The sequence below is a fragment of the Camellia sinensis genome, chromosome 2, assembly GCF_055761805.1.
Source record: "Camellia sinensis isolate YWXY chromosome 2, ASM5576180v1, whole genome shotgun sequence".
Classification (NCBI taxonomy): Eukaryota; Viridiplantae; Streptophyta; class Magnoliopsida; order Ericales; family Theaceae; genus Camellia; species Camellia sinensis.
In genome coordinates this window covers 84,783,699-84,809,044 of record NC_138962.1, presented here as the reverse complement: position 1 = coordinate 84,809,044, position 25,346 = coordinate 84,783,699, and the positions used below count along the sequence as shown (strand labels likewise).

Below are 25,346 nucleotides of genomic sequence, written 5' to 3'. Positions count from 1 at the left end.
GGCATCTTTGAGAGGTTCTAGCTAATTTAAAAGCATCCTTCCCTGAACCTTGGTGTTTAGGGGGGGATTTCAATGAAATTAAAAATATAAGGGAAAGGAAAGGTTGTGTTAGAAGTGATAGGGGCATGCAGGAATTCAATGATTTCGTTAATAAACTGGAATTTGTGGATGTACCTATGTTAGGGAGGCAATACACTTGGAGTAATTCACAGTTGGGAGTGTGCTGGAGTAGAATTGATAGATTTCTATTAAATTCGGAGTCGCTTGAATGGTTTAGTTTTAAGTTATGGGGCCTTCCTAGGTTTTTTTTCTGATCATTGCCCAATCTTTTTGAAGGAAGATGAGCGGGATTAGGGTCCCATGCCTTTCAAATTTTTAAATGCATGGGTGTTACATCCCAGCTTTTTTAAAGAAGTTAAAAAGGTTTGGTGTAATAACCTGACCCTCGTACATGTTTTCTGATATATTTTCAGACCCTATTTTGTGTTTTTAAATGTTTATTGTGAAGTTCTATGAGAAATTAAGGTTAAGTAAGTGAACTCCATGCTTAGGGGTATCTATCTGTTTAAATAAGAAAAGTATCTGTTACATTGGCATGTTTGAATCAGAAATTGGAAGCCTTAGGGGCTTAACTATTTGAAATTGATTTTATATATGTGATCAGCATAATTTTTCGGTAATATTAAGTATTTTTGGAAAATTTCAATTTCAGATGTTTAATCGATTGATTTTCGTCTTTATTCACCTATATCTATATATGTATGCTCCCTCCCTAGACAATTACTTAGCCCTAGTTATCATCTCAAATATTGTTTAAGAGGAGAAAACTAGAGAGGAAAGGGAAGTCATCAAGAAGAAAGATTGGAACCTTGTGAGGGATTATAGAATTCAAGATCCAAGGTATGTGTGTTGCTTGAATCATGCTCTCTTGTTAAGTTCTCTTTTGAATAACCTCCTTGGAGGATTATGTAAGGTAGAGTGTATGGGGATTTAATGAAAAGAAAATATGTTTTCTCAATATGTGATGCTGAAGTAAGTTGCTTATGCATGTATGTGAAGAGACTAGCTTTTATGTCTTATTTTCTCATGAAAGTTATGAAGGGTGTATATATATATAGCTATGATGTTATATGATGTTGGATGCAAAAGAAAACTAGATTGTGGGTAAGAATTTAAGAGCTAGTTCTAACTAGATTAATGTATGTATTTGAAGCTTTTATTAACATGAGTTTTAAGTTATGGACTCCTAATTGAACATGCCAAATTGAGTCTCGTGAAGATGTACCAAAAGATGTGTTTTTGTTGCAAATTTCTGACCAAAACAGGAAATCGCCGCATGTGCGGGAGTCACTGCCGCACGTGCGGCAAATGCTGAATTTTGGTGGTTTGGTTTTACCTAAAAAGCACGTGCGGGAGAACTTTGCCGCACGTACGGGGGAGTCTGCCGCATGCTGAAAAACATGGGTTGCTCCGTTTTGCGTGTAGGACCCTTTAATATTGTTGGAATAGATATTTGATGCCTTTTCGATATTTATAAATTCCTTCGAAGTAAAACGAAACAGAAAGTAATTTGACATGAAAGATGAACTAAATTGTAAGTTTTGAATGTGTGCAGGGCACACTCCGGGAGGAACAAGCACGTCATCACAACACTGTGAGTAGTAGTACGCTTCACATATAGCTAATGGTTGTCATTAGCATTCTATTAACGCATGACAATTATGTATGTAATTATGTGAATGAGGCCAAGCATGAAAAGAATTAAAGGTAAGAATGAAATACTTTCACATGACTCTAAGTGTTTGTAAGACTCGAGGCCTATGGCCATTCCGTATAAGTAGTTATGATATGAAACAAAGTGCTACACGGAACTAAGTGCTACGAAGTGAGTCACCTCTAGAATCCGTGTGAGACACCTCTTGAGTCCATACAAGCATGTTCAAGGGCTTAATGCCAAATGATTTAAGGGCTTAATGCCAACTTATTCAAGGGCCTCGTGCCACCATGTTCAAGGGCTAAACGCCACTATGTTTAAGGGCTTTGTGCCACTACGTTTAAGGGCTTATAGCCATCATGTTTCAAGATATTATGTCTCAAGCCATTACGTTTCAAGAATGGGCCTAAGGCCGTTATGAAATTAGTACAAAATCAGACTAACTATGTGTGCATCTTCTTACGCTTTGATGTATTATATTTTAAGTTAAGCATCAATTTATTTAAGTATTACTATTCACTGAGCCTGGCTCACTCTGTGTTATGCTTGTTTCTGTAGATAACCAACCAGGTGATCAGTCCTAGCCATGACGCCTGTTTTTCTTTTGTCAACCTTCGTGGGTCCAGGCACTGTGCAAGGCTACTTATTTTGTGAAGTCTGCTAAGATGTTGGCTTACTTTTTGATTGCCCACCTAAGGTCGAATGTATATAACTTCAATAGTTGTTGTATATGCCCAATCATAGGGCTGGGACTGTATATGTGTTGTATATAACCGATGCTCCGTGATATAGTTTGGGACTTTATCTATCTACTATGGTGCATGCGATGTATGAGATCCTGGCATGTAGAAGTAGCTCAATGGAGTTTATATGTATCATTATTTTCACATTACATGCCTCCGATAAGGCCCCGTATGTTATATACATCAGGTTAAATGTTCGTTTTCAAACGGGTCATGCCCAAACCTTTAGGGACGGGTTTGAGGCCGTGACAAGTGGTATCAGAGCACGAGTTGCTATCTCACAATCGGATCCATTGAGCTTTAGGGTGTCTAGAAAAGATTTAGGCATCATGCATGACACCCTGAAAGTATAGAAGAGGTCGATGGCAACGTTATATGAACTCTGATAATGCTAACAATTTGAAATTATGTCTATTGTGTATAATTGATTGTTGTGTAGGCTATGGTGAGGACAAGGACAGAAGATACGGAAGATGCTACTTCTGCACGGTTGGATAGGATGGAAAGAATGATTATGGAAATGGCGGAAACCCTACGACAACAACAGCAATAGCCTCAACAACAACCGCCACCGCCACCGCCACCGCCACCGATACCTCCACCGACAGTACAAGATTTCCATGCTGAAGACCGGACCATTACCCTTACTAAGGAGTTTAAAAAGATGAAACCGCCATCCTTCAAAGGAGGAATAGAGCCAATGAAAGCAAAAGCATGGGTGTTGGGAATAGAGAAATTATTTGAAGTTTTTCCCTACACCGAAGCTCAAAAGGTGCAACTGGCTACCTTTACCCTTGAGGACGAGGCACGGAGATGGTGGATGCTTACGAGAACTATACATCAAGGATTGACATGGGACAGGTTCTTGGAATTGTTTTATGATAAATATTTCCCTCAAAGTATGCGAGATAAGAAGGTGACTGAATTTGAAACTCTCAGACAAGGGAACAAGACTGTTACTGGATATGAAGCCCAATTTGCGGAGTTAGCCCGGTTCGCGCCTCATATGGTAGACACGGATTATAAGAAGACACGAAAATTTGAAGGGGGACTACAGGGTGCTATTCTAGACCGAGTCAATATGTTGAAGTTGCCTACCTATGTAGATGTGTTGGAGAGGGCCGTCATAGCGGAAGGAAATATTGCTGCACAAAATCGAATTTCTGAATTGAAAGGGAAAAGACAAAACGGCCAATGGTCGAAGGGGTCAACTACTCCGCCAAACAAGAAGCAAAATTCAAGGACTTCAAATGCTTCTACCCTTAGTCAGGATCCAATTCCCGTATGTGTGGAGTGTGGAAAGAAGCATCGTGGAATATGCTACCGGAAGTCTGGAGCCTGCTTCTAGTGTGGGAAAACGGGTCATGTGATAAGGGATTGCCCTCAGAGGAAGCAGCAACAAAATGGCAATAGGGCTGCTACCAATTCAGTGGGGTCGGCACCAACTACCAACACCAAGGCACCGGCGAAACTGACTAACAAAAAAGATACCGCGAGACAAGGCAGGGTGTTTGCATTGGTTCCGGGAGATGTGCAAAATGCAGCAACAGTGGTGTCAGGTACATTTATTGTTCACGGTCATTCTGCCCATGTATTGTTTGATTCTGGTTCCACCCACTCTTTTGTGTCGAAACTATTTGCTCCTAATTTAGATAAAACAGAAGAAAACTTGTCTTATATGTTATGTGTGTCTTCACCTTTGGGAGACTCTATGATCTGTGCTTCTATATATTTAGTTTATGAACTCCAACTTGGGAATAGTTGGGTGTATGCTAATCTGTTACCTCTCGACATAACCTATTTTGATGTTATTCTGGGAATGGATTGGCTGAGTGAATATGGGGCGACTATAGACTGTTTGACTAAGAAAATTAATTTCCATCCTCCGGGACAGTCAGAGTTTGTTTTCCAGGAACAGGAAGTGACTTCTCAACCTTATTTGATTTCGGCAGCAAGGGCCTGTAAATTAATTCAGAAAAGGTGTCAGGGGTATTTATGCAGTGTTTTGGAGGGGCAAGTGATGAATGGGGACGTTAACATGATTCCAGTTGTTTGTGAATTCCCTAATGTTTTTCCGGAAGAGTTACCAGGGCAGTTAATAGATCGTGAAATTGAGTTTACTATTGACGTAGCACCGGGAACTCAACCCATTTCTAAGACTCCCTATAGAATGTCGCTAGTTGAGATGAAGGAATTAAAAATTTAGTTGCAAGATTTACTGGACAAAGGATTCATCCGTCCAAGTGTGTCTCCGTGGGGTGCACCGTTTTGTTTGTGAAAAAGAAAGATGGAACACTCCGGCTTTGTATTGATTACAGAGAACTTAATAAGGTAACAATCAAGAATAAGTACCCGTTACCAAGGATCGATGATTTATTTGACCAGCTTCAAGGGGCACAAGTCTTTTCTAAAATCGATCTACGGTCCTGATACCATCAATTAAAGGTCAAAGCTGATGATGTCGAGAAGACAGCTTTTCGAACCCGATATGGCCATTATGAATTTCTGGTTATGCCCTTTGGAGTGACTAACACCCCAGCAGCTTTTATGGATTTGATGAACCGCATCTTTAAGCCCTATTTGGATGAATTTGTGGTGGTCTTTATTGACGATATTCTCATTTATTCGAAGAATGCAGGAGCTCACGAGAATCATCTTCGCTTGATCCTTCAAACCCTCCAAGAAAAGAAACTATATGCAAAGTTGAAGAAATGTGAATTCTGGCTACTAGAGGTGGCATTTTTGGGGCATGTTATCACAAAGGACGGAGTATATGTTGATCCACACAAGATTGAGGCAATTGTGAATTGGCCAACTCCCACTAATGTGACCGAAGTACGTAGTTTTATGGGGTTAGCCGGATATTATAGACGATTTGTTCAAGATTTTTCCAAAATTGTTGTGCCGCTTACACAACTGACTTGAAAGGGAGTTGCATTTGAATGGTCAGAGGAGCGGGAATCTGCTTTCCAGGAATTGAAGACAAAGTTAACTACAGCACCAGTGCTGGCCTTACTATCTGGAACTGAAGGGTTTGTAATCTACAGTGATGCTTCCCATAAAGGGCTTGGTTGTGTACTTATGCAAAATGGCAGAGTGATCGCTTATGCTTCTCGTCAATTGAAGCCCCATGAGAAGAATTATCCCACGCGTGATCTTGAGTTAGCAGCAGTAATCTTTGCTTTGAAGATATGGAGACACTATCTGTATGGCACTACTTGCGAAGTGTACACTGACCATAAAAGTCTCAAATACCTTTTTACTCAAAAAGAGTTGAATATGCGGCAGCGACGGTGGTTGGAACTTATTAAAGATTATGACTTGCAGATCCATTACCATCCTGGCAAAGCCAACACAGTTACGGATGCACTTAGTCGAAAAAGTATGGGGACTTTAACCAATTTGGTTACAGGGCAAAAGGAATTAGCAGATGAATTGGCTAAAATAGAAGTGGACCTTGTATTACATGGATAGGAAGCTTTAGTGGCAGCAGTGGTGGCCCAACCAACCTTACTTGAGGAAATTAAATTATATCAGATGGAAGATGAAACTTTAAGGAAGATAGGTGGTGAGTTAGGAACCAAGTCGAAACCGGGATTTAGTTTGGTAGATATGGTGCTCAAATTTCAAAATCGAGTATGTGTCCCTAATGTGTTAAACCTTAAGCAAAAGTTGATGGAAGAAGCACATACCTCAAGATTTTCAATGCATCCAGGGAGTACCAAAATCTACCGAGATTTGAAACAAAATTTTTGGTGGCCAAATATGAAGAAGGAGATCGCGGAGTTCGTCTCTAAATGTTTGCAATGCCAGCAAGTAAAAGCGGAGCATTAGAGACCAGCAGGATTGCTATAGCCCCTTCCAATCCCAGAATGGAAGTGGGTACATTTGACCATGGATTTCGTTGTGGGGTTACCACAGACTCCTTGAGGCATGAATTCAATATGGGTCATTGTAGACCGATTAACTAAGTCCGCCCACTTCCTACCAGTAAAGACGTAGTATAATGCAGATAAACTGGCGGTAATTTATATGAATGAAATTGTAAGGCTTCATGGTGTTCCGGTCTCAATTGTATCGAACAGGGATCCGAAGTTTGTTTCCAGATTCTGGCAAAGTTTACAAGAAGCCATGGGTACAGAATTAAAGTTCAGCACAGCTTTCCATCCTCAGACTGACGGTCAATCCGAGAGAACGATACACAGCTTTCCATCCTCAGACTGACGGTCAATCCGAGAGAACGATACAAAATCTGGAAGATATGCTCCGAATGTGTGTGCTAGATTTTCAAGACAGTTGGGAAACTCATCTACTGTTGGTAGAGTTCGCATACAACAATAGTTACCACTCAAGCATTGACATGGCACCCTATGAAGCTCTGTATGGAAGACTGTGTCGTTCTCCCGTGTGTTGGGCTGAAGTTGGGGAGAAATCCTTACTTGGACCTGAAATTGTTCAGTTGACCACTAAAAAGGTTAAACTTATTCGGGAAAGATTGAAAATTGCACAAAGTAGACAGAAGAGTTATGCGGATAACCGACGGAGGGATTTGAAATTTGAAGTGAATAGTCATGTCTTTGTGAAGGTCACTCCGATGAAAGGACATCCCAGATTCGGGAAAAAAGGGAATTAACACCCCGGTATGTTGATCCCTTTCAAATTCTGGAAAGAGTGGGTCCGGTAGCTTACCGGGTTGCCCTTCCGCCACATATGAGTCAAGTACATAATGTGTTTCATGTCTCTATGCTTCGAGGGTATCTTGCGAATCCGTCTCATGTTATTGATTATCGCCAAATTGAGCTAGATGACAAGTTTAACTTATGAGAAAAAACCAATCCGCATTATGGACTGGCAAGTGAAACAATTACGAAACTGAGAAATTCCAATGGTAAAAGTGGAATGGCAAGAACATTCCGGAACCGATGCAACTTGGGAAAGAGAGGTGGAAATGCAACACCAGTATCCGCATTTGTTTCTACCCTAAGGTAAAACAAGTTTGAGGGACCAAACTTATTTAAGGGGGGGAGAGTGTAATAACCCGACCCTCGTACATGTTTTCTGATATATTTTCAGACCCTATTTTGTGTTTTTGAATGTTTATTGTGAAATTCTATGAGAAATTAAGGTTAAGTAAGTGAACTCCATGTTTACAGGTATCTATCTGTTTAAATAAGAAAAGTATCTGTTACATTGGCATGTTTGAATCAGAAATTGGAAGCCTTAGGGGCTTAATTATCTGAAATTGATTTTATATATGTGATCAGCATAATTTTTCGGTAATATTAAGTATTTTTGGAAAATTTCAATTTCGGATGTTTAAACGATTGATTTTCGTCTTTATTCACCTATATCTATATATGTATGCTCCCTCCCTAGACAATTACTTAGCCCTAGTTATCATCTCAAATATTGTTTAAGAGGAGAAAACTAGAGAGGGAGGGGAAGTCATCAAGAACAAAGATTGGAACCTTGTGAGGGATTGTAGAATTCAGGATCCAAGGTATGTGTGTTGCTTGAATCATGCTCTCTTGTTAAGTTCTCTTTTGAATAACCTCCTTGGAGGATTATGTAAGTTAGAGTGTGTGGGGATTTAATGAAAAGAAAATATGTTTTCTCAATATGTGATGTTGAAGTAAGTTGCTTATGCATGTATGTGAAGAGACTAGCTTTTATGTCTTATTTTCTCATGAAAGTTATGAAGGGTGTATATATATATAGCTATGATGTTTTATGATGTTGGATGCAAAAGAAAACTAGATTGTGGGTAAGAATTTAAGAGCTAGTTCTAACTAGATTAATGTATGTATTTGAAGCTTTTATTAACATGAGTTTTAAGTTATGGACTCCCAATTGAACATGCCAAATTGAATCTTGTGAAGATGTACCAAAAGATGTGTTTTTGTTGCAAATTTCAGACCAAAACAGGGGAATCGCCGCATGTACGGGAGTCACTGCCGCATGTGCGGCAAATGCTGAATTTTGGTGGTTTGGTTCTGCCTAAAAAGCACGTGCAGGGGAATTTTGCCGCACGTGCGGGGGAGTCTGCCGCACGTGCGGGGCTCACAGCTGCACGTACGGCCCATGCTGAAAAACATGGATTGCTTCGTTTTGAGTGTAGGACCCTCTAATATTGTCAGAATAGATATTTGATGCCTTTTCGATATTTATAAATTCCTTCGAAGTAAAACGAAACAGAAAGTAATTTGGCATGAAAGATGAACTAAATTGTAAGTTTTGAATGTGTGCAGGGCACACTCCGGGAGGAACAAGCACGTCATCACAACACTGTGAGTAGTATTACGCTTCACATATAGCTAATGGTTGTCATTAGCATTCTATTAACGCATGACCATTATGTATGTAATTATGTGAATGAAGCCAAGCATGAAAAGAATTAAAGGAAAGAATGAAATACTTTCACATGACTCTAAGTGTTTGTAAGACTCGAGGCCTATGGCCATTCCGTATAAGTTGTTATGATATGAAACAAAGTGCTACACGGAACTAAGTGCTACAAAGTGAGTCACCTCTAGAATCCGTGTGAGACATCTCTTGAGTTCATACAAGCATGTTCAAGGGCTTAATGCCAAATGATTTAAGGGCTTAATGCCAACTTATTCAAGGGCCTCGTGCCACCATGTTCAAGGGCTAAACGCCACCATGTTTAAGGGCTTTATGCCACTACGTTTAAGGGCTTATAGCCATCATGTTTCAAGATATTATGTCTCAAGCCATTACGTTTCAAGAATGGGCCTAAGGCCGTTATGAAATTAGTACAAAATCAGACTAACTATGTGTGCATCTTCTTACGCTTTGATGTATTATATTTTAAGTTAAGCATCAATTTATTTAAGTATTACTATTCATTGAGCCTGGCTCACTCTGTGTTATGCCTGTTTCTGTAGGTAACCAACCAGGTGATCAGTCTTAGCCATGACGCCTGTTTTTCTTTTGTCAACCTTCGTGGGTCCGGGCACTGTGCAATGCTACTTATTTTGTGAAGTTTGCTAAGATGTTGGCTTACTTTTTGATTGCCCACCTAAGGTCGAATGTATATAACTTCAATAGTTGTTGCATATGCCCAATCATAGGGCTGGGACTGTATATGTGTTGTATATAACCGATGCTCCGTGATATAATTTGGGACTTTATCTATCTACTATGGTGCATGCGATGTATGAGATCCTGGCATGTAGAAGTAGCTCAATGGAGTTTATATGTATCATTATTTTCACATTACGTGCTTTCGATAAGGCCCCGTATGTTATGTACATCAGGTTAAATGTTCGTTTTCGAACGGGTCATGCCCAAACCTTTAGGGGCGGGTTTGAGGCCATGACATTTTGGTTAGTGCACCAGTAGAGGGTTGGGCTGGCTTCAGAATTATGGCCAAACTGAGGTCACTCAAGCAGGAATTGAAGATTTGGAATGTGGAGGTCTTTGGTCATGTGGTATCTAAACTTAAAGTAGCTGAAGCTGAGTTACACTCCTGGGATTTAGTTGCTGAAGAGAGAGATCTTACAGAATCTGAAGCTAGAAAGAGAATTGAAGTCAGAGATGAAGTTTGGCAGAGTAGGAAAAAATTGGAGTGGATCTGGTTGCAAAAATCTAGATTAAATTGGGCATTAAAAGGAGATAAAAACACCAGATACTTTCACATCATGGCCTCCAGAAGACAAAGTAGGAACCTCATTGATTCAATGAAGATTAATGATATTTTATATGAGGAGCCCTTAGAGTTAAAACAAGCTGTATGGGTTTATTTTAAAGATTTGTTCACTGAAGGTTGGAAAGTGAGGCCAAGACTAGGGGGTGATTTTAGTTGCATTGATCAAGGCCAACTTCAACGTTTGGAGTTAGATTTCTCAGAAGCAGAGGTTTGGGCAGCAGTTAAGGAATGTGATGGAAACAAAGCTCCAGGTCCAGACGGATTTAACTTGTTTTGCATTCAAAAGGGTTGGAAGATCATGAAGGGTGATATCATGGATTTTATGAAGGAGTTTCATGCTAATGGGGTGTTGGGAAATAGCATTAATTGTTCTTTTGTGACTCTTGTTCCTAAATCTAATTGTCCTGAATCAATCAAAGACTTTAGACCTATCAATCTCATTAGTTCCATTTATAAAGTGTTGTCTAAAGTGCTTGCTAACAGGCTTAGATTAGTTTTGCCAAAAGTTATTGACAGAGTCCAATCAGCTTTCCTAGGTGGGAGGAACATTATGGATGGAGTTCTTATAGCAAATGAGGTTGTGGATTGGTGGAAGAAATCAAACAGAAAGGGACTAATTCTTAAGCTGGATTTTGAAAAAGCATATGACACAGTAAACTGGAATTACCTCAATCAAATGTTGGAGAGTTTTGGTTTTGGAGCTGTTTAGATTAAGTGGTTGAAGGGCTGCGTTTCTTCTGCTAGAATCTCAATTCTGGTTAACGGCTCACCATCACCTGAGTTCTGTCCCCAAAAAGGTTTAAGGCATGGTGATCCGTTATCACCATTTTTGTTTAATGTTGTAGCTGAGGGTCTGAACATACTCATATCAAGAGCTAAGGAATTGAGTCTTTTTAAAGGTGTATCAGTAGGTGCGAATGGTTTGAATGTTTCCCATTTGCAATTTGCTGATGATACAGTGATTTTTTGTAAGGTTGAATGGTCTGAAATTGTGGCTATTAAAAGAATCCTTAGGTGTTTTGAGGTAATCTCAGGTTTAAGGATTAATTTTTCTAAAAGTGTTGTGTGTGGAGTGGAAGTGGCTGATGTGGTGGTTGATGAGTTTGCTGATAAGTTGAATTGTCTAAGTCAAAAGCTACCTTTGAAGTATTTGGGTTTACCATTGGGGGCCAGCCCTAGTAGGAGGTCGACTTGGAAACCTGTTCTGAAGAAATTCAAGAAGAAGTTATATGGGTGGAAGAGAAGGGTTTTGTCCTTTGTTGGGAGGGTTACTCTCATAAAATCTGTGTTGTGTTCTTTACTTGTGTATTACATGTCCATTTTTAAAATGCCGGAATGTGTAGCAAAAGAGATTGATAGAATTCAAGCATCATTTTTATGGGGCGATTCAGAATATCATAGGAAGATCCATCTTGTTAGTTGGAAAGAGGTATCTAGGAGTGTGAAGCAAGGTGGTCTAGGGATTAAAAATATCAGGTTAGCCAATGACAGTTTGCTAGTAAAGTGTGGTGGAGATATGGCCAAGAGGATGATGCTTTGTGGAAGTTGGTAATTTGTGAGAAGTATGGCTCTATAGGGGGCAGGTGGTATCCTTTTCTGGCTGAATTTGGTTCTACATCTAAGATGTGGAAAGATCTATTACTAGTTGCTCAAAGAAATGGTCGGCTCTTTCAATTCTATAAGGATAATGCCCAGATTGTAGTTGGCAATGGAGTAAGAATTAGTTTCTGGAGGGATCCTTGGCTGGGATCAACAAACCTTTTAAGCCAATTCCCTAGATTGTTTCAGCTGGTTGAAGATAAAGAGTCTTCATTGAGTGTGCAAGTAGCTAGAAGATCTCATCAATCTGGGTGGGTTTTCAATTTCAGAAGAGCACTTCGGGCTTGGAAAGATGATGAATTGGTTAGACTTATGAATTTTTTGGGGGCTGGCCCTGTTTTAAGAAGTGATGCTGTTGATTGTTTGTGTTGGAAGCCTATGCAGTCAAGTGTGTTCAAGGTTAATCATGTTTATGCCTGGGGTTTAGTTAATGAGGGTCCCATTCAGAGGTCAGTTGATCTGTTATGGAATAATTTCTCCCCACCAAAAGCTAAATTCTTTTCTTGGTTAGCTTGGAGAGGTAGATTGAAAACAAAAGAGCTGCTTCACAGGTTAGGAATTTTGGTAAGTGATGATGCTCTGAGGTGCATTTTTTGTCATGGGGCAGGTGAATCAACTAATCATATTATGCTTCATTGCCCTTTTATCTGGAGAACCTGGTCTGCTATTGTTTTTTGGTGGGGTCTTCAGTGGGCTATTCTTAGTTCTATTGAAGATTTGCTTCTATGGTGGTTGGGTTGGAAGTTTAAGAAGAAAGTAAACCAGATTTGGAGGGTCTTACCATCAGCTATAATGTGGTCTGTGTGGAGCTATAGGAATGATTGTGTTTTCAATTCAGTTCAGCCCAATCTTCAAGATCTATGTGACTATATCAAGGTGAGAGTGGCAATCTAGATGAGAGCTCATTTCAGTGGTGCATCATTCTCTGTCCATGATGTTGTTTTTAATTTTAAGCAAATTAGGAGGTGTATTGGGTCCTCTTGATTCTAAAGGTGGTAGAGTGGAGGCGCTTGCAGGTTCCCTAGACTGTTACTAGTGTGGTGGCTGTTTTGATTGTTGTTAGTTTAGTTGGAGAGATATTCTGAAAGGTGTGACACAAGGGAGTTTGATCTGCTGCTGTATGGAGGGATATCAAGCAAGCCAGAAGTGCATGCCTAGTCAATGAAGATAATTTTGATTTTGGAGCTTATAATTGGTCTGTTAATCTTGTCGCCAATGAAAGCTGTTTGGTGAAGATTCTAAGTACTTTTGGCATCTTGGAGAGCTCAACTGATCTGTTAAACGAAGCATTTCTGATCTGCTGCTTGATGAATGGCTGAATGTCTATTAGGTGGCTGAATGTCTGAATGGCTGCATGTTTGTGCTGCTCTGTCCTAGTTTCAATGGCTTCATCTGGTCTGCTGGAATGCTATGCTTAGGTGCTAGATGAATGAATGGCTATGCTATGCTTGAATGGCTAGGCTCTGGCTGTGTGTTGGCTATGCTATGCTTGAATGGCTATGCTTAGGTGCTAGATGAATGATCTGTTCTGGTCTGTCTGGGTTGGGTGGCTGAATGGCTGAATAATGGCTGCTTGAATGTCTGTGTTGGTCTGTGTGTTGATCAAGGCAGAATCTTTGATTCTTCAAGGAGAAGCATGAAGCAGCTAGCTGCAACTGATTGCTGGCTATATGGTTTGTATCAGGTTGCTGAGATGTTATTCAACTTCTAAGTTTGCATTGGTGGAGGTCTGTTGGGACTATGAGGAGGTCTGTTGGTCTGTTAAGCTGCTCTGCTACTATGACAAGCTTGGCCTTAGTCTTAAGCTGGACTCATTTGTGGCTGGAGTTATGATATCAACCACTGATTTTGTGCAGCATACTTTAGACCAGGTCTTATTTTGCCTTAAAAATGGAGCTGTCTGCTGTAGTGTTGTCTGATGGTTTTGGATGCTGGTGCTGGTGTGGTGTGCTATGTTCTGTTGCTGCTGCTTTTTGTTGTTTGGTCTGGGGGCTTTTTGCAACAGTTCTTGTTTTGTTAAGGTGCTAATTAATGGTATTGTTGTGGACCATGACCCTAAGCGACATAGAAGTGGATTTCTATGGGCTGTTCTGGACAGGTTCTATGGGGAGATAAATTGTTGACTTTGCTGATGGAATCTCAATGCAACAGAGGTTTCTTTGGTGTCCAGCATCAGAGGTCTCTTCAGAGGTGTCCAGCAACAGAGGTTTCTTCATGCTGCTGTTTGGTGTAGGGGAGTTTGTACCCTGTGTGATTCTTTGGTGTCCAACCACTGGTGTCTTTCTTTGGAGCCCAGCAACAGATGCTGCTGATATTTTGTTGTTATTTCTTTTGTAGCTATTCTTTATTTTTTCTTTGGGTGCTTTTGTTTTGGATTGGTTTCTCACCAATCTTGGGTTAAATGCTAGCATGTGATTGTACTTCCTTTACGGTGCCAACCTAGTTGGGATCGTTGAGGGTAGCTATGATGCTCTTTGTGTTTCCCTGCTGTGTTGATGTTTTTTGCATGTTTTGTGCTTTTTATTCATCAATAAAGCTCTTGTTTTGCTGATCAAAAAAAAAAAAAAACTCTAGTTGTGAAGTCATCCTTAGGAGGCCCCCCCTCTTTCTCTCTCTCACGGGTTGCCTCTTTTGAGGGATTATCTTGTTTGATGTAGCCATCCAAAGCTAGGCCGCACAGCCTCCCAAGCACCCCAAAAACAAAACAAAAAAACAACAGCAACCAAGTGTAGATTGATTGCAAAATCAGGCTATGAGCTGCTGCTCAAATCAACTTTGATGCTCAAAATCTAAAATATCCATCCAATGCTAAAAATTGTACATGACAAGCCAGCCCCAATAAAAACAAATAAAATAAAATAAAAATTCTCTTCTATGGGTAAAGAGAATTTAAATAAATAAATAAAAAAAGGATAAAATAAAGTCACACAAACAAGCTGCCCCAGATGCTCATACAACTCATCTGTTTCACTACTAAGAGTACTAATGCTCTATCTGTATGGTCACATGACTGATATTATGCTCCCTCCTGATATAGTCAATCACTTTCTCTAGCACCAAGTCTGCATCAGCTTCAGGCCTTATTTTGACATGGCAAGCTAACAGAACCTTGCCTACTGTGATGGCCCAGATATGCAGCTCATGGATGGCCATAACTTCATCTATCTCACATAGCCCCTTCCCAAGCTTTGTCGCATCAACCTCTCTAGGTGTGCTTTCCATCAAGACTTCAAGTATGTTGCGTAGCATTTTGATAGTCGTCCCCAAAACAATCACAGAAAATATAAGGGTGCAAATCAGATCAATTATCTTCCACTCCGGTTTATACCATATGACTGCCCCTCCAATCATCACTCCAACGCTCTGGATGGAATCCCCGAGTACGTGGATATAAGCTCCCTGAACATTAATGTTCTGTCGCTTCTTTTGTTCATGTTCACTTTTTGGTTTGCTTTTGTCTTGGGAAGATTTCTTGTTAAGTGGTTCCACAATAGCTTCTTCATCAGTATGGCTGTGCTCTTCAAGCTCCTCATGACTATGGTGATGCGTAATCTTCCATCCATGGCTGCGATCATGAACATGATCATTATGGCTGTGGCTGTGACCATGATCATGGCCACCATGACTATGGTCATGACCCAACATGACAGCCATGATAATATTTACCACCAGACCAAAAGCAGCAACAATAAACATGAGGAAGCCATTGACAGTACCTGTCTCATGAATAAGTCTCATAATGGCTTCATAAACTAAAATCCCCGCAAGAAGCCATATGAGCTGGATGGAAACCAGAGTGCCAAGAATCTCTACCCTAAAGAATCCATAAGACTGACACGGAGTGGCTTCCCAACCTGCTGCCCACAAAGAAAACAGTGAAATAGCAAAAGCTGCAACATCCGAGAGTAGATGTGCTGCGTCAGTTAAAATTGCCAGACTATTGGCTTTGATGCCACCAACTATTTCGATGCTCATGAAGACAACACAAAGTGCAACTGCTATAAAAAGCTTCCGCATTGAAGCTGATCGCTCTTTGGCATCCTTGGAGATGGTTACAGCATCTGAAAATCCACAAGCCGCTTCACTACATATTTTGCCCCCTCCGAGGCTCGTCTCTCCAACAGGAACTTCACCACTTATCTCAATAATCTGCCCATGTTGATGAGTCTGATCTTCCATCTAAACGTAGAAGAAAAACACTCTCGTAAACTTCAATTTTCAATTGTACATGCACTACTAGTAGGACTGAAACAAAGTTTCCCATCATAGATCCAACAAAAAGATGCAATATGTTTAGCAAGTATACAGAATAGCATTCTAGTTGTCAAACATAACTAAAACATACATTATATAATAAGCAGGATGGGACCCAGTGAACCGGCAAAAGAATGCCTGCAATGAAGTAGAGGTTTGTGCAAAGCCCAAAGAAAAATAAATAAATAAATGTACAAAAACATTGGGTTCTTAATCAATGGATGATGGTTGAATGTGAACGAACTTCTTTACCATTTCTTATAGTTATGCAGAAAGGCTATGTAAATCACATGGACTCGGGTCTGGGTGCTAGAAATGGGTATATGTCTAGGTGTCAGATTCACTAGTTTCCTTAGTTATAGGATATGGGGGGACTCGACAAAAAACTTGGATATGAGCACAAAGACATGGCACAGGTAGAAATGAAACATGGCTAGGATCAAGTATTTGTTATCAAGTAGATTTACATAAAACGGCTTCACTTTCTATTCATGTAATTAAGATACAGGCATTGAAATTAACAAACAAATGACTATTTACACTCCTATATATTGTAGCAAAGAATTTGAAAACCAAGTAATAAACCTTAAATTCCTTCCTTTTCTTATCTATACTTAACACAACCCTTCTCTTTTGGCAATAGAAGCAAACATATCAATGCAAATTCTTCAGAACCTAAGACACAAGCATCAAAACTTTTGCGGGATGTATAGTCATGTGTTATGTATAGCAACATGAAAGTCTGAGAATAAGAGGAAGAAAGTGACACCTTCATGGCACTTGGGGTAGAACACCAGCACTATAGGAGTGAACTCGGAAAGCAACAAAGGGAACATTCAAGCAATGTAACAGCAAATAAAAGTGATATGGCTTCAGTTTTTTAAGAGATTACTGCTGCCCAATAAATGAATGTAGGCACAAAAAATAAAATAAAATAAAATTGAGCTGATAATGAACCATTTTGAGATGCAAAAGTACTGTATGAAACAATAAGGTACCATAAATATGCTATATTGTTCATTTGTTTGGGAATAATATTAATTGACTACTGTACTTCAGCAATTCAATAGCAATATCTTAAATTTTCTTCCACACAATCTAAAGATCCCTTGCGGGAAGTGCAGACACTTAATCAGAAATGATAAAGGGGACAGAAAAACATGAGATAAGAACCAATCCAACAGCAAAATGCGATAGAGTGCTCTCCAAAAGCAAGCCTTCCATGGTTTATAGATTGGTCTTTTCAAAATTTCACCCTTTTAAATGTAGACCATAACTGCAGCATTGAGAAAAGGAAGTCACTGACTGACATTGATAGTGACATCCATCTCTCACTTGAAAAAACCTACTGTTTCCTGTAGCAAATAATATAGGCCCACTGGAATGGATTGTTGTTTTCCTTTACGTTGTGTTTGATTGAAAGATTTAGAGAGGAATTTAGAAACGAAAAAAAGAAAATGTGAAATATAGGTATATTTTATTTACATTACACCTACCTTTTCTATTTTCCTTTCTAAATCCATCATCAAATCCCTCAATTAAACACAACATTAGAGGCGGTACAATTTGTGTGAAGCTTTTATAACTTTTATGTTGTATTTGGTTGGGGAATTTGAGGATAGATTTGGAAAGAAAAAAGGTAAGTGAAATATGAATAAAATATACCTACATTTCATCTGGTCTCACACACTTTTTTCCTTTTCGGATCCCTCTTCAAATTTCCCAATCAAACAATCATTAAGGGGATTACTAGAGAAAGCACATGGATTAATTTAAATAGTTCATAGTTATAAGGAAGAAGGCGTAGCGGAGGCAGTACTAGCATCTCTCTTACAAGTTACAACATAGGGTATTAAGTTCAACTACGTACGGAAGGAAACACAAACAAAAGCATAGGAAGCTACTAGGGTATTAAGTTCAACTACGAAAGGAAACACAAACAAAAGCATAGAAAGATACTTTCATACAAACCACTAATTAATTAAGTGCATGAAAAAAAAAAAATCAAAGTTAAGAATCGGAGAAAAGATTGACAGTGAAGGTAGCTTCCTCAAAGATTATTGGTACTAGTGCAAGAAGTAATAATTTGAAGGTATAAAGCAAGAGGCAAGAGAAAAACACAAAGGTTATCATTTAAGAATTCAAAGCAAAGCACCAAGATGAGCTCAAGGTTACATTTAAATGGAGTTGAATTGTAACAGCCGCAAGTCAATGCTTCTCAGGCAATGAAAAACTGAACTGAAATTTGACAACAAAACCAATAGCCAACTGATCCTTTTTTGGACAAGGAAAGACCAACATAACAACAATAGGGGGATTCAAAGCCGAGAAGAAAAAGTATCCTGCAACGCAGCCAACTCAACAAAACAAAGGCCGGAAGTCAAGAGAAGTAAATTTTGGTGAAAGAAGGAAGGGCACATATGCCGTCTTCCGTCCAATTAGAGAGGACTAATTCCAAGTGTGACGATCCTTCAAACATTTTAAAATCTTAAAAATAATAAAATAAATAATAAATAAATAAAGCATTGAAGACTAACGTAAGTTGATTGTTAAATATATATATATATATATAAATAGAATTAGGTGAGATATGGCCCTGCATATTGGTTCCCTACAATCATAAACAAACACAAGCTGTGTATTATTCATACATGAAATTACTTTGCCGGACAGAGACGCTTACAACTACTTGTACAAAAACACATCAGCAGCCGAAGAAGCATTAGAATTTAGACGTAAAATAAACTGCATAGAGACAAAAGCCCTAACATATGAACCACACGTTTGTTTGAGCTTGAACACCCCAAATTGACAATACTTTAATATGAATCATTGCCAGTTTACAAATCACAAAAATGTATGGAGAAAAAAAAATTAAAAATAAGAAGCAGCTTGCCTCCAATTCTTAATCGGACTAGACGGTACTGTTCAGCCCGTAGAGGCTCACCATGGGTCTCGTTTTGATAATCCAAACCGTTCAATGTGTAGAACTCGTCGAATACTATATATTTGTAAAAAATCACATTGATCGGATATCGATAGCAATGTGATCAAATCAGTTTTGTATAAAAAAAATGGATGGTGAACAAATTAACGGTTTACAAAAAAACTGATAAGATGAAATAGCTATCAATATCCGATCAACGTGAAGCATATAGTACTCGACGAGTTCTACACATTGAACGGTTTAAATTATCAAAATTGGACCTATGGTAGACCTCCACAGGCCGAACAGCACCGTCCAGTCCGATTAAGAGCTAGAGGCAAGCTGCTTTCTTAAAAATGTATGTGTGTGTGAGAGAGAGAGAGCAGGCGGCAATCAAAATCCATATGTGGATTATAACTGACAAACTAAAGAGAGTATAAGGCCTCGTTTGGGAACAGGCTTTTTTAGTGATTTTTTGATTTTTTGGCTAAAATATGATGTAAAAAAAATTAGTATGTTTGGGATGACTTTTTGACTTTTTACGAAAAGATGTGCAAAAAGTAGAGAGAAAATGAAATATTTGAATTTTTGGTATGGGTTGTTGGTTTTTTGATTTTTTTAGTAACTTTTTGACTAAAAGGACACTTGCCAAATGAGGCCTAAGTGTGTGTGTGTGTGTGAGAAAGAGAGAGAGAGAGAGCAAGCGGCAATCAAAATCCATATGTGGATTATGAGCAAGGATTCTCTCTGCGAATCTCCTACTTAACTTCCTACTTGTTGGCTCATTGGGCCGACTTTTGGGTTCAATTTTGATGATCTGAACCGTTCACATTTTAAAATTTGTCATGTATATCATACTTATAAAAAATCAAGTCGATCGGATATCAAAAACCATGTGAACTAAAAGTTTTATTAAACAATAAAACTGTTTATTAAATTTTTTTAATAAACGGTTTTTAACTCTTCCGATATTCGATTAATTTAATTTTTTACAAGTATGATGTACATGACAAATTCTAAAATGTGAACGGTTCGAATCATCGAAATTAAACCCAAAAATAGACCAAATAACCCATCAAGTAGAAAGTCAATGAGAGAATTCAATGAGGGGATCCTTTCTCATGGATTATAACCGACAAACTAAAGACAGTATAAGAAAAGATTATAAAACGATTTCATGATCTAAAGAAATCCGAACCGGGTCGATCGGTTGAACCGATGACCCGTTGAGGTTCAAGTCCGGTCGACCCCCTTAACTCGTTCAATTACAAAAACCCGTGGTATTAAACTGTTGAACCGATCGACCCAATTGCGGGTCAATTAAACCGGAACGGTTTGATTGTGATATATATATATATATATATATAAAATCATATCTTTCTTTGCTTTTTCATTTATGTATCTCGATCTAGGGATTTTTCGTTTCGGTCGGCAGCTCTATCTCTCTCGGTAGCTTTATTTCTCTCTTTAGCAGTTGTCAATCATCATCGCCACACACCATTAACCAATCTAAACTTTACACACTTCATCACCAAAGTTGCTGCCAAAGAATCTCAACCTCAAGGTATACTTTTCCGTAATTTGTGGCACCACTGCATGTATCATAGTCATAGTGATCTTTGATTTGGTTTGAAGGGGTTTCCAAAATCAACAATGATAGAGGGCCCTAATTTCTGTGGCTCAAATGGCTCGAATTTGCCAAAACGACGTCGTTTTGAGTACAAAACAATATCAAAATTGCCAAAACAAAGTCGTTTTTGGCAAATTTGAGCCATTTGAGCCACAGAAATTAGGGCTCTCAAACATTTTCCTTCCAAAATATATATATTATATGTATTATGCACAGAGAGAGGTTGAACTCAATATATATTATGTGTACAAAGAGAGGGTTGGGCTCGATATATATATATTATGTGTACAACTCTATTTCATCTTTAATTTTATTTGTGGTTATGTGAAGTGTTTATGACTTATATTTAGGAATTTTTAAAAAAAATATAGAAAAACATCCCTAAAAATATTTAAGAATTTTTTTAAAAAAATTAAAATTTTAATATCCATATTATTAATTTATAATTTATAAAAAATTATTTATAACATAATTATGACATTAAACTAAGTGACCCATCCACCTGATTTTTTTTCAACAACAATGCTACAGGGCCCGAATTCCTCCGCCCCGAATGCCCCTAAACCACGAAACGACATCGTTTCGTGGTTTTAATTTTTTTTTTTTTTTTATTTCAGCAGAAGAAGGAGACGAAGACGGAGAGGGGGAGGGGGAGACGAAGACGGAGGAGGAGGAGGGGGAGGGGGAGGGGGAGGAGGGGGACTGGAGGGGGCCTAAAAAATGGGCTGGAGGCGGAGGCGGGGGGCGCGGCGATCGGCGATGGCAGAGGCGGCGATCGGCGATGGCTGAGGCGACGAGCAGAGGCATGGCGAGCAGAGGCATGGCGGAGGCGACGGAGGCGGAGGCGCGGCGATCGGCGACGGATCGGAGACGGCGGCGACCCCTCTCCCTCTCCCTCTCCCTCTCCCTCTCCCTCTCTCTCTTCCTCCGCTTCCTCTGCGTCGAAAATGGCAGGAAAAAAAAAAAAAATTCGAGCCACATTCGAGCCAAGCCATTTCGGGCCCTCAATCATTTTTCTTTTTTCAATATCCACCCGGTCCTTTTTTCAAAACCTTGATCTAAAGACACCAAGCCGTATGGAGTTAGATTAGCGTAGAAAAGAAAGAATAGCAATGATTGAAGATTATTGAATACAGAGTACATTACAGACCTGCCCATCCACACAGAGAGAGATAGAGTAGGAGTTCCACCTACCCTTTAGTGATGTGGATAGGCAACTTCGAAGGTGGAGGCCTCTCTCTCTCTCTCTCTCTTCTCTTTTTTGTTTTGCTTTGTTTTGTTTTCATTTTCCAGCTTCATTTTGCATCTCCTTTTCTTTCAGCCTTCTCGACTCGACGACGACCCTTCATATAATACTAAAACAGGTAATTACACTGACACCACTCCAATTTTTGTTTAATACAGATCCTTTCACATTTAAAAACTTATGACTGTATTTGGAGAAGCTCGAATTTTGAGTGTGTTGTTTATTTAGCGTTTTTAAAAATTAATTTCACACTTATTTCTGAAAACTCTTTCTAATACAGAAAAATTTGAGTTAACCGGTCGTCCTTTCGGACATCCAGCCGGTTGACCGGAACAGTGCTATTTTATTTTTATTTTTTTAACAATTGGCACCTGTTATTTTTTATATTTTAAAGAAAAAAAATCAGAATTTTTTAAATTTTTTTATAAATTTTGAATAGAATTTTGAATTGTGTATTTGCTATGAGTTGTAAATTTTTGTATCAAATATCATATGTCACATCAAAAATTCTCCACTCAATTCAAAACTCTTTTCAAAATTCATTCATCAAATAAATTTTTCAAACTCAAATCATAATTCCAAAGCTCACAAACTCAAAATACAATTCTATTCTTAAATCATATTTAGAAAACTCTACCAAACGCTATCTATATTTTTCTCCCTAAAATTTATAATCTCATTACAAATTACCCATGAATTGTCGTTGTCATGTCCTAAAATTTTCTAAATGACCATCTTTCCCTTTTTCTTACTATTTTTCATCCTATCATCATGACTATATTACATAATTTTTCATCATTATATTATACCTGAACATATTTTTATTGAGTAATGATATACAAATATAAATTTTATATAAAATTTTTAAACACAATGATATAGCTTAATGGTGACCTTTCACTTTAAAATAAAACACCTATAAACTTGATTTATATTTACAATAATATCACTATCACAATATTTTTATGATATTTTTTGTATAAATTTTTATATATGAATATAATTTTTCATTTTCATTGCCACCATTATATCTAGATTAAATCAATTTTAATCTAAATATATTTAAAAAATATATAATTTGTATAATTTTTTTTTAAAAAAATCCATTCAATATAACAAAATAAGATAAGGTATTGAATTTTGTATTTTTATACTTTTTTTGTATTTGGTGAATTTAAAAGAAAAAATCACAAAATATTATACTTCTTAAGTTTATCTAGATTAAGTGTATCTGCAAAATAAATAAATAAAAATGGCTTAAATATTAAAAAAATAGTAAAAATAAATAAACTTAATTTTTTGTGTGAGTTAAACCAAAAAAGATGATTGTTATTTCTCTTAAAATGACATAAACAAAATATATCTATTATTTTGTTATTTTAAATATATCAAGGCTAAGGAGCAAATATGTCATTTCAATGTAACATGTGTAAGTATAATTTTTTAAATAGAATAAAGAATCTATATTAAGCAGAAGCTTCAGCGGGTGTCAATGTAATTTACCCTAATAAAACTGACTACTTGGGCTGTGATGGACTAGGCTGGGTTAAAAAAAAGCCATTCAATTTGGGATCTTCTTGGAGTCTTATAGTTTAGCGACACTTACAGGGTTTATATTAATTAGATTTATTTATCTATAAATTTGAAACTTATTTTCTAAATCTATTTTTTAGACTCAATGATGTATAAGTAATATGATTAGAGAAAATATGAAAGAGAGTATTGTCTTTAGTATCCTAATTGATTGTCACATCACTAGACTAGAGAATTCGACTTAGTTTTTGAATAATGCTATATGTACCAATTAGTATACTAACTAGTGTATCAATTGATGATATGACATAATTTAAGATATTTTTGGTATTTATAATTTGTATAATGAGTGAGGCCAATAATAATGTCATAACTAGGGTTGGTACACTAACTAATTGGTGCATGTAGCACCATTGACTACCATTTTTTCTACACACACAAAGAATAAGAAATATTAATAAATTTATCACTGAAAAATAAATATAAATCTGAAACAAAAAAGGCCCTATAGGGTGGTTGTGTACATTGGCGATGATCAAGGACGGATCTAAGATTATCACTATAGGGGTTCGAAAGTATGTTTGAGAATGCAAATTCTTATAATTGTTAATTATTTTTAATTTTCTAGTATAATATATGATATTTTTCAAATTTTTTGAGGTGTTGTCGCCCCTCTTCGCACCCTCTTAGATCCATCATTGGCAATAATGGAGTGTAGATCTACAATAATAAAGTGTAAATTGGCAACGACAAACTGTAAATCTATAATAATGATTGAGATAGTTGGTGAATGATGGTGGCATCCGAATAATGACAGTGGTGGTGGTGGGTGGACAACGATGACAGTAGTGGTGATGAGTAGACGGCAACGTTGGTGGTAGACAATGGCGGTGTAAAACTTTTTTTTTTAAAAAAATGATGGATAGAGAGAGAGATAGATAAAGAGAAGAAGATAAGAGAAGATGAAACAATTTAATAAGTATAAGTATTATAAGACTTATTGGTGCATTCAAAAAGTCAATAAAACTTAATGATATTTAAATGTATTTAATTGAACTAATTGATAATTACCCTATAGTGTTTAATGTTGTCCCCAAATAATATCTTATGATTTCTTTTGAGGTTATTTTTTAAATTTATTTGCATAAGCATTTTTTTTTCTAGTGTGTCACATCATCAATATTTCTAATTAAGGCTAAAATAAAATACAAGTAAATATAAAAAAATGGCTCTCCTATATAGCGACTAAATGATCATATCAAACATAAATTAATCGGGTCAAATGAATGACAGTTTTGAACATATATTCTTTCATTTGATCTAATCAGATTTTGAGGTGAAAATTGAATCATAGTATAGTATGGTAATGGTGAAAATTAATCAGATTTGGATGACGATGATGACAGTGGTGATGAGTAGACGGTGACGACAACAATGGTGGTGTGAAACTTTAAAAAAAAATGGTGGATAGAGAGAATAAGATTAGAGAAAATGAAACAACTTGATAAATTTAAGTATTGTAAGACTTATCGGTGCATTTTAAAAGTTAATAAAACTTCATGATATTTAAATATGTTTAATTGAACTAATTGATAATTACCCTATAGTGTGTTTAATGCCGTCACCCAAATAATATCTTATGATTTCTCCTGAGGTTATTTTTTTAATTTATATGCATAAGTCATTTTTATTTTTATTTTTCAAGTGTGTCACATCATCAATATTTATAATTAAGGCTAAAATAAAATAAAAAATAAAAAAATTGGCTATCCTATACTGACCAAATGATCATATGAAACATAAATTAATCAGGTTAAATGAATGAGAGTTTTGAACATGTATTCTTTCATTTGATCTAATCATATTTTGAGGTGAAAATTCAATCATAGTATAGTATGGTAATGGTGAAAATTAATCAGATTTGGATGATGATCAATAGTAGTGATGAGTAGATGGCGACGGCAATAGCGACAGTTATGGTAGACAATGGTGGTGTGAAACTTAAAAAAAAAAGAATGGTGGATAGAGAGAG

The 25,346-nt window shown here is 37.5% G+C and overlaps 1 protein-coding gene and 1 pseudogene across 3 annotated transcripts; one reads left to right on the top strand and one right to left on the bottom strand.

The window, feature by feature from the left end:
- Positions 1 to 3,121: 3,121 nt before the first annotated feature.
- On the top strand, positions 3,122 to 5,931 carry LOC145814943 (uncharacterized). Its single transcript, XM_082911878.1, has 4 exons — positions 3,122 to 3,739; positions 3,845 to 4,585; positions 5,089 to 5,292; positions 5,386 to 5,931. Exons 1-4 carry the CDS (start codon positions 3,122 to 3,124, stop codon positions 5,929 to 5,931), a joined length of 2,109 nt encoding a protein of 702 aa, XP_082768004.1.
- An 8,552-nt stretch (positions 5,932 to 14,483) lies between these two features.
- LOC114298327 (metal tolerance protein A2 pseudogene) lies at positions 14,484 to 18,769 on the bottom strand (annotated as a pseudogene). 2 transcript variants are annotated; one of them, XR_014361224.1, is made up of 2 exons: positions 18,631 to 18,769; positions 14,484 to 15,904 (listed from the first exon to the last, which is right to left on the bottom strand). The product of XR_014361224.1 is annotated as a metal tolerance protein A2 pseudogene, transcript variant X2 (transcript). The 2 variants fall into 2 exon arrangements; XR_014361223.1 differs by having other exon boundaries at positions 18,155 to 18,643.
- Positions 18,770 to 25,346: the final 6,577 nt, after the last annotated feature.